Here is a 19,052-nt window from a genome sequence, read left to right as displayed (position 1 = left end):
CGAGCAGCCGCATACGAACCTAAGATCACCATGCGCAATGCCAAGCGGAGTGGTGTTAAGCTCACCGCCATTGGACTCTGGAGCAGTGGAAACGCTTTTTCTCGAGTGATGAATCTGGGTTTGGTGGATGCCAGGAGAACCTGCCCCAATGCATAGTGCCAACTGAAAAGTTTGGTGGAGGATGGATAATGGTCTGGGGCTGTTTATCATGGCTCGGGCTAGGCCTCTTAGTTCCATTGAAGGGAATTCTTAACACTACAGCATACAATGACATTCTAGACAATTCTGTGCTTCCAACTTTGTGGCAACAGTTTGGAGAAGGAGCATACCTGTTTCAGCATGACAATGTCCCCATGCACAAAGCGAGGTCCATACAGAAATGGTTGGTTGAGATCGGTGTGGAAGAACTTGACTGGCCTGCACAAAGCCCTGACCTCAACCCCATCGAAAATGTTTGGGATGAATTGGAACGCCGACTGCAAGCCAGGCCTAATCGCCCAACATCAGTGCTCGACCTCACTAATGCTCTTGTGGCTGAATGGAAGCAAGTTCCCACAGCAATGTTCCAACATGTAGTGGAAAGCCTTCCCAGAAGAGTGGAGGCTGTTATAGCAGCAAAAGGGGAATCAACTTTATATTAATGCCCATGATTTTGGAATGAGATGTTCGACGAGCAGGTGTCCACATACTTTTGGTCATGTAGTGTACCAACATGCTTCTGTCTGATATCTTTTTCAAGACGTGAATAAACAGATGAATAAATGATATTTTTTATATATATATATATATAATATATATTTTTAAATTGTGCCTGCATTATTGTTTGCCACATGGCCTTAAATGTGTTTTTCTCAGTCGCCCATGTTTTTTCAATGTTAAAATTCTCTTTCTGACTCTCCCCAGCGTGCGCCCCTACGTTTGAGCATAACCCAGTAAAGAGGAGGATCCTGGGGGCTAAGAACGGCCGGGTGGTCCTAGAGTGTAGACCTAAAGCTGCTCCCAAAGCCTCCTTGTCCTGGACCAAGGGCTCTGAACTACTCTTCAACTCCAGCAGGTCAGCACTGGGTTGGGATAGATCTGGGTTTATTTACTGAGGCCCGTTCACTATTCATGGCCAATAGGCCATTGACAACTCCCCTCTGTTGACAACTCCCCTCTGTTGACAACTCCCCTCTGTGCTCATAAGGTTTTGTATTTGTTTTTAAGATAATGTGTTGACATTTTGTCTTGATTAGACTCTAGTAGGAAGTTTTCTATTTTTTTATGAGACACATTTAGGTCATTATAGTGTAGCGTATATTACGTGTGTCTGTGTGTGTGTGTGTGTGTGTGTGTGTCTGTGTGTGTGTGTGTGTGTGTCTGTCTGTCTGTCTGTCTGTCTGTCTGTCTGTCTGTCTGTCTGTCTGTCTGTCTGTCTGTCTGTCTGTCTGTCTGTCTGTCTGTCTGTCTGTCTGTCTGTCTGTCTGTCTGTCTGTCTGTCTGTCTGTCCCTTTAGCTTGGTAATGGAGATGATTGTTTTTGTCAGTGAGGGCTGTTCTCTGCTCTGCTTCCCACTTCCCTCCGTCAGCAGCTGACATTAAGCCTGGCCTGAAGCTCATCAGACAGGACAGAGAGAGTCTGGCTGTGTCAGCCCCTCCACTCCTCCGCTCCTCAACCACTAAACACGGATAATCTGCCTTCACTAAGAACCACCTCTCAGCCATCTCCCCTTCTCCAACTACCCACATCGCTCTCAGCCATCTCCCCTTCTCCAACTACCCACACCGCTCTCAGCCATCTCCCCTTCTCCAACTACCCACATCGCTCTCAGCCATCTCCTCTTCTCCAACTACCCACATCACTCTCAGCCACCTCCCCTTCTCCAACGACCCACGTCGCTCTCAGCCATCTCCTCTTCTCCAACTACCCACATCACTCTCAGCCACCTCCCCTTCTCCAACTACCCACATCGCTCTCAGCCATCTCCCCTTCTCCAACTACCCACACCGCTCTCAGCCATCTCCCCTTCTCCAACTACCCACATCGCTCTCAGCCATCTCCTCTTCTCCAACTACCCACATCACTCTCAGCCACCTCCCCTTCTCCAACGACCCACGTCGCTCTCAGCCATCTCCTCTTCTCCAACTACCCACACCGCTCTCAGCCACCTCCCCTTCTCCAACTACCCACGTCGCTCTCAGCCACCTCCCCTTCTCCAACTACCCACATCACTCTCAGCCATCTCCCCTTCTCCAACTACCCACATCACTCTCAGCCATCTCCCCTTCTCCAACTACCCACATCACACTCAGCCATCTCCCCTCTCCAACTACCCACATCACTCTCAGCCATCTCCCCTTCTCCAACTACCCACATCACACTCAGCCATCTCCCCTCTCCCACTACCCACATCACTCTCAGCCATCTCCCTTCTCCAACTACCTACATCACTCTCAGCCATCTCTCCTCTCCAACTACCCACATCACTCTCAGCCATCTCCCTCTCCAACTACCCACATCACCTCAGCCATCTCCCCTCTCCTCCCACACCTCCAGCCCCCCCCCACACCCCTCACACTCAGCCATGCCCCTCCCAACTACCCACATCACTCTCAGCCATCTCCCTTCTCCAACTACCTACATCACTCTCAGCCATCTCTCCTCTCCAACTACCCACATCACCCTCAGCCATCTCCCCTCCTCCAACTACCCACATCACTCTCAGCCATCTCCCCTTCTCCAACTACCCACATCACACTCAGCCATCTCCCACCATAGCTAAAATAACTTTCTGAGAAATGAGAATAGAGAAGAGGAATAAATAATTGCCTTATTCTGTGAGAGATGTCCACATACAGGAGCTGTTCATTCAGGCTGTTGTGAATAAGTGTGTTGCCATTCAATCATGTCTAACGGGATTTGCTCTCTGTGTGTATTTTGGACACTGACATTATGTTTTGTTACCTTCATCAGGATGTTAATCTGGGAGGATGGTAGTCTGGAGATCCTGAATGTGACCAGGGCAGACGAGGGGCGCTATACCTGCTTTGCTGAGAACGACCGGGGCAAGGCCAACAGCACAGGCTTCCTCTCTATCACAGGCAAGCTGCATGCACACACACACACACACACACACACACACACACACTCACTCACTCACTCACTCACTCACTCACTCACTCACTCACTCACTCACTCACTCACTCACTCACTCACTCACTCACTCACTCACTCACTCACTCACTCACTCACTCACTCACTCACTCACTCACTCACTCACTCACTCACTCACTCACTCACTCACTCACTCACTCACTCACTCACTCACTCACTCACTCACTCACTCACTCACTCACTCACTCACTCACTCACTCACTCACTCACTCACTCACTCACTCACTCACTCACTCACTCACTCACTCACTCACTCACTCACTCACTCACTCACTCACTCACTCACTCACTCACTCACTCACTCACTCACTCACTCACTCACTCACTCACTCACTCACTCACTCACTCACTCACTCACTCACTCACTCACTCACTCACTCACTCACTCACTCACTCACTCACTCACTCACTCACTCACTCACTCACTCACTCACTCACTCACTCACTCACTCACTCACTCACTCACTCACTCACTCACTCACTCACTCACTCACTCACTCACTCACTCACTCACTCACTCACTCACTCACTCACTCACTCACTCACTCACTCACTCACTCACTCACTCACTCACTCACTCACTCACTCACTCACTCACTCACTCACTCACTCACTCACTCACTCACTCACTCACTCACTCACTCACTCACACACCACAGGGTAGCTGCCCTCCCCTTCTCTGAACCAGACTCAGAAACGTATTATTCACACATAGAAACACCCATCTGACCTCCAGCCCATCAGCCTCCTCTGACTGAGTTATGGACCTCAGGGGACTGAGCCGCCTTGAGGCTACCGCCACTCCACCATCATCACACACAGAACGCCTATCTGGCCTTCATCAGTCTTATGAGTTATGGAGTCTCAGAGGGCTGGGTCTCAGAGGGCTGGGTCTCAGAGGGCTGGGTCTCAGAGGGCTGGGTCTCAGAGGGCTGGGTCTCAGAGAGCTGGGTCTCAGAGGGCTGGGTCTCAGAGGGCTGGGTCTCAGAGGGCTGGGTCTCAGAGGGCTGGGTCTCAGAGGGCTGGGTCTCAGAGGGCTGGGTCTCAGAGGGCTGGGTCTCAGAGGGCTGGGTCTCAGAGGGCTGGGTCTCAGAGGGCTGGGTCTCAGAGGGCTGGGTCTCAGAGGGCTGGGTCTCAGAGGGCTGGGTCTCAGAGGGCTGGGTCTCAGAGGGCTGGGTCTCAGAGGGCTGGGTCTCAGAGGGCTGGGTCTCAGAGGGCTGGGTCTCAGAGACCTGGGTCTCAGAGATCTGGGTCTCAGAGGGCGGGGTCTCAGAGAGCTGGGTCTCAGAGGGCTGGGTCTCAGAGGGCTGGGTCTCAGGGGGCTGGGTCTCAGGGGGCGGGGTCTCAGAGGGCGGGGTCTCAGAGGGCGGGGTCTCAGGGGGCTGGGTCTCAGGGGGCTGGGTCTCAGGGGGCGGGGTCTCAGAGGGGCGGGGTCTCAGGGGGCGGGGTTCTCAGAGGGCTGGGTCTCAGGGGGCGGAGTTTCAGGGGGCGGGGTCTCAGAGGGCTGGGTCTCAGGGGGCGGGGTTTCAGGGGGCGGGGTCTCAGGGGGCGGGGTCTCAGAGGGCTGGGTCTCAGGGGGCGGGGTTTCAGGGGGCGGGGTCTCAGGGGGCGGGGTCTCAGGGGGCGGGGTCTCAGGGGGCGGGGTCTCAGGGGGCGGGGTTTCAGGAAGCGGGGTCTCAGGGGGCGGGGTCTCAGGAGAGCGGGAGTCTCAGGGGGCGGGGTCTCAGGAGGGCGGGGTCTCAGGGGGCGGGGTTCTCAGGGGGCGGGGTCTCAGGGGGCGGGGTCTCAGGGGGCGGGGTCTCAGAGGGCTGGGTCTCAGGGGGCGGGGTTTCAGAGGGCTGGGTCTCAGAGGGCTGGGTCTCAGGGGGCGGGGTTTCAGGAAGCGGGGTCTCAGGGGGGCGGGGTTTCAGGAAGCGGGGTCTCAGGGGGCGGGGTCTCAGGGGCGGGGTCTCAGGGGGCGGGGTCTCAGGGGGCCAGTAGTGATACATGCTATCACTCTATTACTCACCCCTCATAGCCAACACCTCAGATGACATCTGACATGTTTTTTTATAGGATGTACAATTTTGAACTAAATGCACTGTAGACAGAGCCCCTGTTGTGATAAATACCTTACCCTTCACCCCCCTCTACTGGTCAGATATGATCACTGCCACCGCTCACTGCTCCACCCCTGATTCACATCAATACATTCTTACACAGACTCTCTCACTCATAGGAGGTTGGTGGCACCTTAATGACTGGAGCATTAGTGGAATGGTATCAAATACATCAAACACATGGTCTCCAGGTGTTTGATGCCATTCCAGGTGCTCCGTTCCGGCCATTATTATGAGCCGTTCAACCCAAGCCTCCACTGTTCTCACGCTATACAAACTACATATATTTCCCTACGTTTTAGGCCTGAAAGACCTGGCTGGTATTAGTGGAGAACTCTTTATCACGGTACATTAAATGCTGATTTTTGCACATTGTTCTTCTTATCGGCAAGAACACACATATTGCTGTTAAGGCTGACCACCCTTTTTTCTCACCAGAGGCCACTAAGATCACCTTGGCTCCGTCCAACGTGGACGTGACGGCGGGCGAGAGCGCCAGCATGCAGTGTGCTGCATCACATGACTCAACGCTGGACATCACGTTCGTCTGGACCATGGACGGCCGCTCCATCGACTTCGACCGGGACGGATCCCACTATGAACGTAACCCAGTAAGAGATAAAAAATGCAGGCCAGAAATCTTAGTGTTGACGGTTCAAATCCCGGGCATGGCTGAAATATTACTTTGGTGTAGTGCTGTACTACTTATAATGCCACTATAACTCACTGATACCCATTTAGCATCAGTTACTAAAAGACCCATGGACTGCTGACTGCTGGTGCCCTGTATACTATATCAGTTTAACTGCAGTTTCCTTTCTCATACATTATGAATGACGTGACCCACTCTCTGCCAGAACTGTCTCAGCACTAAGCAGCAGCTAGCATTCATCATCTGTCATTCCACAGACTGGAGGCGTCCACAGCTCTCTATAATGATTCTGATTGATGACCTTGCATAGCTGTGTACAAGGCTTATTTTTCCCTCTCATAAAATGACCTCCTTCTTCAGTTGATGTTATTTATGTAGCATCATAATAGTAGAACTCATTAGACTAAGTGAGTTAATATGATGCTTCTATTATATTCTCAATGGGAGGATTTCATACATGGGAAATAATGGCTGTTATTGTAAATAAGAATTTGTTCCTTACTTAAAGCTGGAATCCGTAGTGGTGAGACTGCCACGTCTGTTTGGGATATTACAAGTTACCGCAAACATCCAACACAGTTTTCTCCCTTAGACCTAGCGCTAGTCATGCTCCAAAACGCAGGCTCCAAAACGCAGGTATTTTTCAATCTGTAGCTTGTTCTCCATCTTCTTTTTAAATAGGGAGCCAACATGTTTTCAGCACTTTTATTTCCATGACTGATCAGAACTCGTTTTCTCATGCTCTCTCTTCTCTCTCTGCAGCAGACATACAGTATAGTGAAACAATATGTTTGGAACATCAAATCTGAATAAAATCGTAGTATTGAACATATTTCATCACGAGAATCGCAATACATATTGGCACCTAAGTGACAGTGATAATATTGTATCGTGAGGACCATGGCAATTCCCTAGCCCTAACAAACAGTGAAAGGCTACTGCAGATATTCTGCATTCCACTGTGGTCAAATATTCTGTCTATGAAATCTTCCCATTGAGAATACTACAGATCCTCTATGTTATATTCTTCAAACGAAGGGCAGGAGGGTTGACGGCCCCACGGTAAAGCTCTCTGTAGTTCTCCTGATCTGGATGTTCAGATCGCTGTATCCCTCCTATATGTAGTACCATGAGTCTGGCAAACAAGACTATATCCCTCAGGACTCAGGAAGTTGCAGTCTTGGTACAGTAGCTCCCATGCTAGCCCTCAGGACTCAGGAAGTTGCAGTCTTGGTACAGTAGCTCCCATGCTAGCCCTCAGGACTCCGGAAGTTGCAGTCTTGGTACAGTAGCTCCCATGCTAGCCCTCAGGACTCAGGAAGTTGCAGTCTTGGTACAGTAGCTCCCATGCTAGCCCTCAGGACTCCGGAAGTTGCAGTCTTGGTACAGTAGCTCCCATGCTATCCCTCAGGACTCAGGAAGTTGCAGTCTTGGTACAGTAGCTCCCATGCTAGCCCTCAGGACTCAGGAAGTTGCAGTCTTGATACAGTAGCTCCCATACTAGTGGGCTAATTAAAAGTGCAGGGGGGCACAGCTGTCATAGCTGGAGTTCATGCTACTGTTTCCAATGGCCATAGTGTTACTATTATCAAAAACCTATAGATTGTACCAATAGACCGTGTGACACCGTGCTACACTTGCAATAACATCTGCTAACCATGTGTATGTGACCTATAAAATGTGATTTGATTTGACATAAAGAGTGTTGTAGAAGAGTAGGTGTCTGCAACAATTCATTTAAATTCAGTCAATTCAGGAAGTAAAATGAAATACAAACCTTGGCTTGCACTAACTGAAATGGTTGTACTAATTGAAGATGGTGCTGTCCCTGTTCAGAATGGTGGTTCAAGTGGAGAGCTGATCATCAAGAACACCCAGCTGAAGCACTCTGGACGTTACACCTGCACCGCCCAGACCCCTGTGGACAACGTCTCCGCATCCGCTGACCTGGTCGTCAGAGGTATGTCTCTCTCACACACACACACACACACACACACACACACACACACACACACACACACACACACACACACCACACACACACACACACACACACACACACACACACACACACACACACACACACACACACACACACACACACACACACACACACACACACACACACACACACAGAGAGAACTAGAGTTGACAAGGTGGGAGGTAGGTGAGTGCTAGACAGAGAGTAGGAGATGATTGATGCACATTTTCTCACTCTCTCATTCCACCCTGTGTTTTGTCTCATTTGTGCTCCGTATATTGGTTTATTAAACAGACATCTCATTTATGCTTCCTATATTAAGGTAAGATGAGCTGCCCTCTGAAGGACACAGTAGCACCTTTAAACTAAACTCTTAGCACAGAGGGGGTGTCATAAAATAGCCTGGAAAAATTGTATTTTTACTACTTTATTGGGCACGAATAATTTTATGAAGTGTGTGTGTGCATGCGTGTGTGTGTAAGGGGTTATAAGTCTATCCAGAGTAACCAGACCATGGCTGCTTTACTGGCTGATCTGTTAGCTCCGTGGCTCCATCACAGTGGTGGAAATACCACTGTAGGAGTAAATGTCTTCTGTCCTGGAGCCTGGTCAGCCACTGGGGAGGAGGCACATGTTAGAGGCTCACGCCATGGCATTTTTAAACACACTGCTGTAGATATCTGAAAAAGGTCTCCCGGAAGGTTAGGTTTTTTTATGTCGCCTCCTCAAAGAGCTTGAGAATGAATTCTCCGGTGTTTGTGTTCTTTGGTAGCCAGAGAACTGTCTCTCCTTAGTCATTTCTGCTTGGCATTCTATTTCCCTTGAAGCTAACATGTGTGAACTAAACTCCTACAGTACGTTTCCAAGGTGATGTCTGTCATACTGTACTCCGTAATGCTGCCATGATGATTCATGTTTTCACCTCCACTATACCTGCTGAGTGAAGCCTTGTCTTACAGCCCCTATACTACTCCTATAGGCCCCTAAATATAACATTTCTCTCAGTGGAAAAAGTCTCTTTAGAATGAGGCTAAGAGCTCTAGCAGAGAAAGCAGTGATCCGGTTTGTGTCCCAAATGGCACCCTATTCCCTATATAGTGCACTACTTTTGACCAGAGTCCTGGTTAAAAGTAGTGCACTATAAAGGGAATAGGGTGCTATTTGGAACGTAGAGTCTGTGTGCGTTGATCCTCATCGTGCCCTCGTGGTTGTTCTTTTGAAGCAGGGGCTGACAAATGGGCAGGTAAATGGGCTCAGGCTACGACGACGATCCCAGAGTGCAGTCGAATCAAAAAAAGGCAGAGACCCTGGCTTGCAGGCATGCTTAAATGGAGTGTCAACACACAGACAGGATGGAGATGAAAGATGACCATTTATCAATTCTGACAACCAGGAAGTAGATTTAGGTTACACCAGAGAAACAGCGCACAGCACCTGTATTTTACTATCACCATCTCATTATTATTATTATCTTATTATATCTCTATGATAATAATATGAGCTGTATCTGAATATGTCTGTGTATTACAACAACGCATTGTTGTCTTTCAATGGGGGAAAAACAGGAAAACGCAGTGGCTTAGAATTTTGTATTTGACTGTTAAATTATGCTTTTCTCCCATATGCCATTCATAATAAACTAGTCTGTCTCTGGAGCTTGTCCCATTGCACAGACCCTGGCCTGCACCGAGACATGGATTCAGAGCTTGCTCTATTCACCGGTCCGCTTCCACACAACAATACAACAAGCCTGAAAATTGACTCATTTGTGTAAAAGATGTCACTAATATGTTCCAGTAAAACGACTCAGGGCTTCTTCACACACACACACACACACACACACACACACACACACACACACACACACACACACACACACACACACACACACACACACACACACACACACACACACACACATCCCTCTCTCTCTCTCTGGCAGTCTATAGTCTAATCACCTTAGTTCTCTGGGTGGATTCTGTGGCAAACATGAAAGAGCAAATCCTGCTTGATTTCTGGGGCCGTCTGAGGCTAAGGCTGTGGGTTGAGAGAGAGGGAGACAGGCAGAGAGGGAGTGACTCACCCCAATAGTCTGGATTTTCTATTAGACAGTCTTTCTAGTCCTCTCTCTCTCCTCCAGGAAGGGCAGAACTACCAAGAAAAACAGTAGATTAAAAATGTCTCTCTCTCTGGCTTTTAGGCTTGGTTGATATGTCAATTGCCCTAAGTAATGTGTTAATCCACCAATCTAAGACTGAACGATCTGGTAAAAGTGTAACTTCAGTGGAAATGCCTGGTTTTGACCTCCTGTTTTACATACCTGGTTTTGATGTGCTGTTTTACAGCCTGGTTTTGATGTGCTGTTTTTGATGTGCTGTTTTACAGCCTGGTTTTAACATGCTGTTTTTGACGTGCTGTTTTACATGCCTGGTATTGATGTGCTGTTTTTGACGTGCTGTTTTACAGCCTAGTTTTGATGTGCTGTTTTTGATGTACTGTTTTACAGCCTAGTTTTGATGTGCTGTTTTACATGCCTGGTATTAATGTGCTGTTTTTATGCATCAAACAGATTCCATTATTGTAGTCTTAACAGGCAAGACATCTTGCCAAGTCTTCTTCCATTAGCAGGATATTGAAACATTGGTTAATCTTGTTGGTTTTGTTTTGGATTATGCGACGTGTGTATGCCTATTTGCTGTGTATTTTTGTAACAATTATCACCCATCAAACCTCTCAACCCTCTCCTCCCCCCTCCGTTCCCCCTCCTCCCCCCTCCGTTCCCCCTCTTCCCCCCTCCAGGTCCCCCTGGGCCTCCAGGTGGGGTACGTGTAGAGGAGATCAGGAACAAGAGTGTCCGTCTGATCTGGAGCAGGGGAGCAGACAACCACAGCCCCATCTCTAAATACACCGTCCAATGCCGGGACTCGTTCTCTCAGGAAGACTGGAGAGATGCCACCACATGTGAGTTAAATAAATAGCACCATCCATATTGTAGACTGGTCAAATAAATACCCTAAATGTGTAGGTCTGATCTTGCAGTTTGTGCCGCCACTTTTAGAAACCATACTAGTGTCTCCTCTCCAAGCTTTTCTGTCTCTAATCCTACTGTCTATCTATCCAACAAAATACATCAAATAAACCCCATGAACAAAAACGACTGGCCAAATAAACCGGAGCGTCGAACAGAGCCGGGGCTGGTGCCAGCTCTGGCTAAGAGCTAGGTACATAGATAGACACATGGTGGATCTCCTAAAGAAGCAAACAGAGACTGAAACCACACATCAGTTCCTCACAGGCACAAGTCCTAGGTCAGCATTTACACAGAATGCAAAACAAAGTTCTGTGCGTTAGTCTTTAGGTGCTGTACTGTAGCACCGAAGTAATCCAACTTGTATGAAAAAGACGTCCACGTGCTGGTAGCATTTTAACACACGTTATGCTGATTTCTCTGATACTTCTCTGAGGTGATACTATGGGTTTCTGTGTACAGTGCATTTGGAAATTATTCTATTCTAAACTTGATAAAATGTTGTTGTTTTTTTATCCTCACAATCTACACACAATACCCCATAATTCAAAACAATTCAACGTTTTTTTTACATTTTTGCTAATTTATTCAAAATAAAAAACTGTATTCAGTATTCAGACCCTTTACTCAGTACTTTGTTGAAGCACCTTTGGCAGCGATTACAGCCTCGATTCTTCTTGGGTATGACGCTACAAGTTTGATACACCTATATTTGGGGAGTTTCTCCCATTCTTCTCTGCAGATCCTCTTAAGCTCTGTCAGGTTGGATGGGGAGTGTCGATACACAGCTTTTTTCAGGTCTCTTAAGAGATGTTCGATGGGGTTCAAGTGCGGGCTCTGGCTGGGCTACTCAAGGACATTCAGAGGCTTGTCCCGAAGCCATTCCTGTGTTGTCTTGGCTGTGTGCTAGGGTTGTAGTCCTGTTGGAATGTGAATCTTTGCCCCAGTCTGAGGTCCTGAGTGATCTGGAGCTGGTTTTCATCAAGGATCTCTCTGTACTTTAATCCGTTAATCTTTCCCTCAGTCCTGACTAGTCTCCCAGTCCCTGCCACTGAAAAACATCCCCACAGCATGTTGCTGCCACCACCATGCTTTACCGTAGGTATGGTGCCAGGTTTCCTCCAGACGTGACGCTTGACATTCAGGCCAAAGAGTTTCATCTGACCAGAGAATCTTGTTTCCGTTAGGTGCTTTTTGGCAAACTCCAAGTGGGCTGTCATGTGCCTTTTACTGAGGAGTGGCTTCCATCTGGCCGCTCTACCATACAGGCCTGATTGGTGGAGTGCTGCATAGATGGTTGTCCTTCTGGAAGGTTCTTCCATCTCCACAGAGGAACTCTGGAGCTCTGTCAGAGTGACCATCAGGTTCTTGGTCACCTCCCTAACCAAGGCCCTTCTCCCCCGATTGCTCAGTTTGGCCGGGCAGCCAGCTCTAGGAAGAGTCTTGGTGGTTGCAAACTTATTCTATTTAAGAATGATGGAGGTCACTGTGTTCTTGGGGACCTTCAATGCTGCAGAAATATTTTGGTACCCTTCCCCAGATCTGTGCCTAGACACAATCCTGTCTCAGAGCTCTACAGACAACTCCTTTGATCTCATGGCTTGGTTTTTGCTCTGACATGCATTGCCAACTGTGGGACCTTATATAGACAGGTGTGTGCCTTTCCAAATAATGTCCAATCAATTGAATTTACCACAGGTGGACTCCAATGAAGTTGTAGAAACAAGGATGATCAATGGAAACAGGATGTACCTGAGCTCAATTTCGAGTCTCAAATCAAATCAAACTTTATTTGCCACATGCGCCGAATACAACAAGTGTAGACTTTACCGTGAAATGCTTACTTACAAGCCCTTAACCAACAGTGCAGTTCAAGAAGAATGCAAATTGTCAATGTGAATTGTCCGGTGGCGATTTTTATGAGTTGTTCAGCAGTCTAATGGCTTGGGGGTAGAAGCTGTTGAGGAGCATTTTGGTCCTAGACTTGACGCTCCGGTACTGCTTGCCATGCGGTAGCAGAGAAAACAGTCCATAACTTGGGTGACTGGAGTCTCTGAAAATGTTATGGGCTTTCGTCTTACACAGCCTATTATATAGGTCCTGGATGGCAGGAAGCTTGGCCCAGTGATGTACTGCGCCGTTCGCACTACCCTCTGTAGCGTCTTACGGTCAGATGCCGAGCAGTTGCCATACCAGGTGGGGATGCAACTGGCCAGGATGCTCTCGATGGTGCAGCTGTAGAACCTTTTGAAATTCTGGGGGCCCATGCCAAATCTTTTCAGTCTCCTGAGGTGGAAAAGATTTTGTCGTGCCCTCTTCACGACTGTCTTGGTATGTTTGGACCATGATAGTTCGTTGGTGATGTGGACACCAAGGAACTTGAAACTCTCGACCCGCTCCACTACAGCCCTGTTGATGTTAATGGGGGCTTGTTCGGCCCGCCTTTTCCTGTAGTCCACGATCAGCTCCTTTGTCTTGCTCACATTAAGGGAAAGGTTGTTGTCCTGGCACCAAACTGACAGTTCTCTAACCTCCCCCCTATAGGCCGTCTTATCGTTGTCGGTGATCAGGCCTACCACTGTTGTGTCGTCAGCAAACTTAATAATGGTGTTTGAGTCGTGTTTTGCCACACGTCGTGGGTGAACAGGGCCCCAGTGTTAAGGATCAGCGTGGCAGACGTGTTGTTGTCTACTCTTACCACCTGGGGGCGGCCCGTCAGGAAGCAGGATCCAGTTGAAGAGGGAGGTGTTTAGTCCCAGAGTCCTTAGCTTAGTGATGAGCTTCGTGGGCACTATGGTGTTGAACGCTGAGCTGTAGTCGATGAACAGCATTCACATATAGGTGTTCCTTTTGTCCAGGTGAGAAAGGGTGGTGTGGAGTGCAATTGAGATTGCGTCGTCTGTGGATCTGTTGGGGCGGTATGCGAATTGGAGTGGGTCTAGGTTGTCCGGGAGGATGCTGTTGATGTGAGCCATGACCAGCCTTTCAAGCACTTCATGGCTTCCGACGTGAGTGCCACGGGGCAGTAATCATTTAGGCAGGTTACCTTCGCTTCCTTGGGCACAGGGACTATGGTGGTCTGCTTGAAACATGTAGGTATTACAGACTCGGTCAGGGTGAGGTTGAAAATGTCAGTGAAGACACTTGCCAGTTGGTCTGCGCATGCTTTGAGTACACGTCCTGGTAATCTGTCTGGCCCAGCGGCTTTGTGAATGTTGACCTGTTTAAAGGTTTTGTTCACATCGGCTACCGAGAGCATTATCACACAGTCATCCAGAACAGCTGGTGCTCTCGTGCATGCTCTAGTGTTGCTTGCCTCGAAGCGAGCATAAAAGGCATTTAGCTCGTCTGTAGGCTCACGTCATTGGGCAGCTCACGTCTGGGTATCCCTTTGTAGTCCGTAACATCCGACGAGCGTCAGAGCCAGTATAGTATGATTCAATCTTAATCCTGTATTAACACTTTGCTTGTTTGATGGTTTGTCTGAGGGCATAGCGGGATTTCTTATAAGCGTCCGGATTAATCTCCCGCTCTTTGAAAGCGGCAGCTCTAGCCTTTAGCTCGATGTGGATGTTGCCTGTAATCCATGGCTTCTGGTTGGGATATATACGTACAGTCACTGTTGGGATGACGTCATTGATGCACTTATTGATGAGGCCGATGACTGAGGTGGTATATTCCTCAACGCCATTGGATGAATCCCGGAACATATTCCAGTCTGTGCTAGCAAAACAGTCCTGTAGTGTAGCATCCGTGTCATCTGACCACTTCCGTATTGAGCTAGTTACTGGTACTTCCTGCTTTAGTTTTTGCTTGTAAGCAGGAATCAGGAGGACAGAATTGGGGTCAGAGTTGCTGAATGGACAGCGGGGGAGAGCTTTGTATGCATCTCTGTGTGTGAAGTAAAGGTGTTCTAGGATTTTCTTTTCCCTTGTTGCACAAGTCCCCGGCCACTAGGAGCGCCGCTTCTGGGTGGGCATTTTCTTCTTTGCTTATGGCCTTTTAGAGTTGGTTGAGAGCAGTCTTAGTGCCAGCTTCGCTGTGTGGTGGTAAATAGACGGCTGCGAATAATACAGATGAGATCTCTCTTGGTAGATAGTGTGGTCGACAGCTTATCATGAGGTATTCTACCTCAGGTGAGCTATACCTCGAGACTTCTTTAATATTAGACATTGCGCACCAGCTGTTATTGACAAAAAGACACTCCCCCACCCCTCGTCTTACCAGAGGTAGCGTCTCTGTTCTGCCGGTGCATGGAAAATCCCGCCAGCTCTTTTTTTGTCAGTTTCTTTGTTCAGCCACGTCTCGGTGAAACATTAGATGTTACAGTTTTGGTAGGATAATCTAAATAGTAGGTCATCAATTTTATTTTCTAACGATTGCACATTAGCAAGGAGAATGGAAGGCATTGGGAGTTTACTCACTCGCCTCCGGCTTCTCAGAAGGATCCCCGATCTGCGTCCCCTTTTCCGGCTGTCACGCCCTGACCTTAGAGAGCCGTGTTTTTTCTCTATTTGGTTAGGTCGGGGTGTGGGGTGGGCATTCTATGCATTCTATTTCTTTGTTTTGGCCGAGTATGGTTTCCAATCAGAGGCAGCTGTCTCTCGTTGTCTCTGATTGTGAATCATACTTAGGCAGCCTTTTCCCACCTGTGTTTGTGGGTAGTTGTTTTCTGTTTTGTATTTTGTACCTGACGGAACTGTTGGCTTTTCGTTTTGTTATTTTTGTTCGAGTGTTGCTTTGTTTAATAAATCATGAGCACTTACCACGCTGCGCTTTGGTCCCCTTCTTCCGACGAACGCCGTTACGCTGACGTCTTTTCTTCACGCAAAATGCGTGGATCTGGGCCTGTTCCAGTGAAAGCAGGATATCCTTCTCGTCGGACTCGTTAAAGGAAAAAGTTTCTTCCAGTCCGCGGTGATTAATCGCTTTTCCAGAAGTTATTTTCGGTCATAGGAGACGGTAGCAGCAACATTATGTACACAATAAGTAAAAAAAGAAGTTACACAAAATGCAAAAAAAATTACAAAATTGCACAATCGGTTGGGAGAATGTAAAACATCAGCCATGTTCTTCGGCGCCATCTTTAAGTCTCATAGCAAAGGGTATGAATACTTATGTAAATACGGTATTTCAGTTTTTTATTTTCAATACATTTGCAAAAATTACTTAACCTGTTTTTGCTTTGTCATTATGGGGTATTATATGTAGATTGATGAGGATTTTTTTTTAATCCATTTCAGAAGAAGGCTGTAACTTAACAAAATGTGGAAAAATGCAAGAGGTCTGAATTTTTTCCGAATGCACTGTATCTCTGTCTTTGTAGCTCCTCCGGATGTGGAAGGCAATGCAGAGACAGCCATGGTGGTGGACCTGTTTCCCTGGACAGAGTATGAGTTTAGGGTGATAGCTACCAACACCCTGGGGACAGGAGACCCCAGCAGCCCCTCTCCCAAAGTCACCACGTTGGAGGCAGGTAAGGGTAATGGACCTGGTGCTGAACCATCATGGCATCCTGAGTCACCTTGCCTTAGTTCTGAAGTCTTCACTACCCCAACTAATGCCTAGGCTTTAGCTCAGCAGACGAACACAGGGAATCTGGTTTTAAGTTTAACATTGAAAATGTAGGCCTAAAGTAACAATTCTAAAAACAATAATATTTGCTAGAACACGTCTTACTAAACCAGTGGTGGAAAAAGTACCCAATTGTCATACTTGAGTAAAAGTAAAGATACCTTAATAGAAAATGACTAAAGTAAAAGTGAAAGTCACCCAGTAAAATCCTACTTGAGTAAAAGTCTAAAATATACTTAAGTATCAAAAGTATAAATAATTTCAAATTCCTTATAATAAGCAAACCAGACAAAAAACTGCTTAAGTAGTACGTTCAAGTATTTTTACTTAAGTACTATACACCGCTGTACTAAAACCATGACAGATGAGATAACAGAACATATCTTACTAAACCATGACAGATGAGATAACAGAACATATCTTACTAAACCATGACAGATGAGATAACAGAACATATCTTACTAAACCATGACAGATGAGATTAGAAGATCGAAAGCCAGTGTGACATCGGTCCCATAGGAACGTTTAAGGTGTTGAAATTGGCAGCACTAGTGATATTGATGTGATATTTATAAAGCCGATGCTGCATCAGTGCTAGTGCCAACTGAAGGGTACAGTCTATGTTTTTTGGCATTGTGCTGTGTGGACAATGGCCAGTGTTCACAAAGAGTCTCAGAGTAGGACTAGGATCAGTTTGACCTTTTTTGATCGTAATGAATAGGATTATATCGACAGGCAGGACCTGATCCTAGATCAGCACTCTGTGATCAACTATCCTAGCTCAACACTCAGATGTGCTTTGTGAATACTGGCCTGTGAATGTGAACTCAGAGCTTGGCATCTCCTGTCTCGTTGTAGTTCCCGTGGTGGCGCCCTCAGACATTGGCGGCGGTGGCGGGACCAGCAAGGAGCTGACCATCACTTGGACGGTAGGTCTAGCCAATGCGCCATCTTTATTTCTGTCTCTGCCAGTGGACTGTGGCCACAAACTCAGCTTTTCTCCTAAATCTGATCTGACAGCAGCCAGGAGCAAGCCAATATAGACAAGCAAGAGCAGAAGTTTGATTTCAATTCAAATTAAACTGCAGCGTGTGCAAAATACATGTCGTTTTTGCTATGTCCTTCTTGCAAGGCAGTGCAGAATAGCTATGTTAGCTATTTTTACATTTTAGCAGATGCTCTTATCCAGAGCGATTAGGGTTGAGTACCTTGCTTAAGGGCCCATTGGCCGATTTTTCACCTAGGGATTTGAACCAGCGATCTTGCGGTTATTGGCCCAATGCTCTTAACCGCTAGGCTACCTGCCACCCGTTCCTAGAGGAAGCTATGTTCCTGTAAGAAGAGGCGAGAATAGACGTCAGACCACAGCACATCCATAACAGTACGGTTTGAAGGAATGACTGTCAACCAGAAGTGCTTTTGTATCTGCCTTTACTCTCTCACTTGTTCAGACTCACAACACAATCACCAGCAAAACAATAAATGATTGATATCAACCATTAGCTAGCCTCCATTTCTGTGTTTCCCTCTGACAAATTCCTATAGGTGTCTTGGGCAGATTGCCTGGCAGCATCAATCTTACAGCAGTTGGTTGATGTGATGAAGCTTGTGTTTAAAGGTCAGGTGTGTGTGTGTGTGTGTGTGTGTGTGTGTGTGTGTGTGTGTGTGTGTGTGTGTGTGTGTGTGTGTGTGTGTGTGTGTGTGTGTGTGTGTGTGTGTAATGTGTAGTGCCTGATGCATGTACATCATGCAGGACATTTGGTTTGATGGGGCCTGAGCCAAACTAGGAGATGAGGGTGGACAGGCTGGTCTAATAAATCAAGGAAGTGAGGCACGGGAGAGGCTGGACAGGCTGGTCTAATAAATCAAGGAAGTGAGGCAAGGGAGAGGCTGGACAGGCTGGTCTAATAATAAGGGTGTCATAACTTTGGAATAAACAGTCTCTTAGAGACACAGTCGTCATGATAACTAGAATAATATTATATATTATATAAACCCATTTTAGAGAGATTATAACTCCTTATTTTGATCCTGGACATTTTATTTTCACTTGGCATAACTCTGTCAGCAAGGATGGACCATGAAGAGGTGACACCGCCTGTCGATAGACAACAAGGTCCTGTGTGGATCGTTCTCTTATTGTTAACTGTTCAACTCTATTTCCCGTTCCCTCTACCTCCAGCCGGTGCAGCCGCAGTACTACTACGGCCGTAACTTTGGCTACATCATCGCCTTCAAGCCTCACGATGTCTACGACTGGATGAAGGTGACTGTGGTAGACCCCGAGGCTAAACACTACGTCCACAAAGACTCATCCATCCCCGCCTCCACAGAGTTCCAGGTCAAAGTCAAGGCTTTCAACATTAAAGGAGAAGGACCCTATAGTCTCACGGCTGTCATCTACTCTGCACAGGACGGTAAGCACAGATCTAAGATCAGCTTACTCCTCATGGAAAGCCCAACCTTAATTCTACGTGGGAAAACAGAAAAACGGACCACAGATCATTGTATTCTGTCCGCAACGTAAAGAGACGGGGGTCTCTTCAGAAACCCACACCTTCCTAT

The 19,052-nt window shown here is 47.5% G+C and overlaps 1 protein-coding gene across 4 annotated transcripts in view; it reads left to right on the top strand.

Moving 5' to 3' along the window:
- Positions 1–19,052, top strand: part of LOC106561641 (contactin-1a) — a 174,769-nt gene that overhangs the window by 141,814 nt on the left and 13,903 nt on the right. For all 4 annotated transcript variants that reach the window (XM_014125784.3, XM_014125783.3, XM_082957410.1 and 1 more), the window contains 8 exons: positions 904–1,054; positions 2,953–3,080; positions 5,691–5,863; positions 7,741–7,864; positions 10,685–10,846; positions 16,240–16,389; positions 17,346–17,416; positions 18,670–18,904. In XM_014125784.3, the coding sequence (XP_013981259.1) occupies positions 904–1,054; positions 2,953–3,080; positions 5,691–5,863; positions 7,741–7,864; positions 10,685–10,846; positions 16,240–16,389; positions 17,346–17,416; positions 18,670–18,904 (1,194 nt within the window). The remainder of the gene's footprint in view (positions 1–903; positions 1,055–2,952; positions 3,081–5,690; positions 5,864–7,740; positions 7,865–10,684; positions 10,847–16,239; positions 16,390–17,345; positions 17,417–18,669; positions 18,905–19,052) is intronic.

The sequence above is a fragment of the Salmo salar genome, chromosome 10 (genome assembly GCF_965601325.2).
Source record: "Salmo salar chromosome 10, fSalSal1, whole genome shotgun sequence".
NCBI lineage: Eukaryota > Metazoa > Chordata > Actinopteri > Salmoniformes > Salmonidae > Salmo > Salmo salar.
The sequence above is the reverse complement of the archived record's forward strand: the minus strand, read 5'-3'. Positions and strand labels throughout refer to the sequence as shown.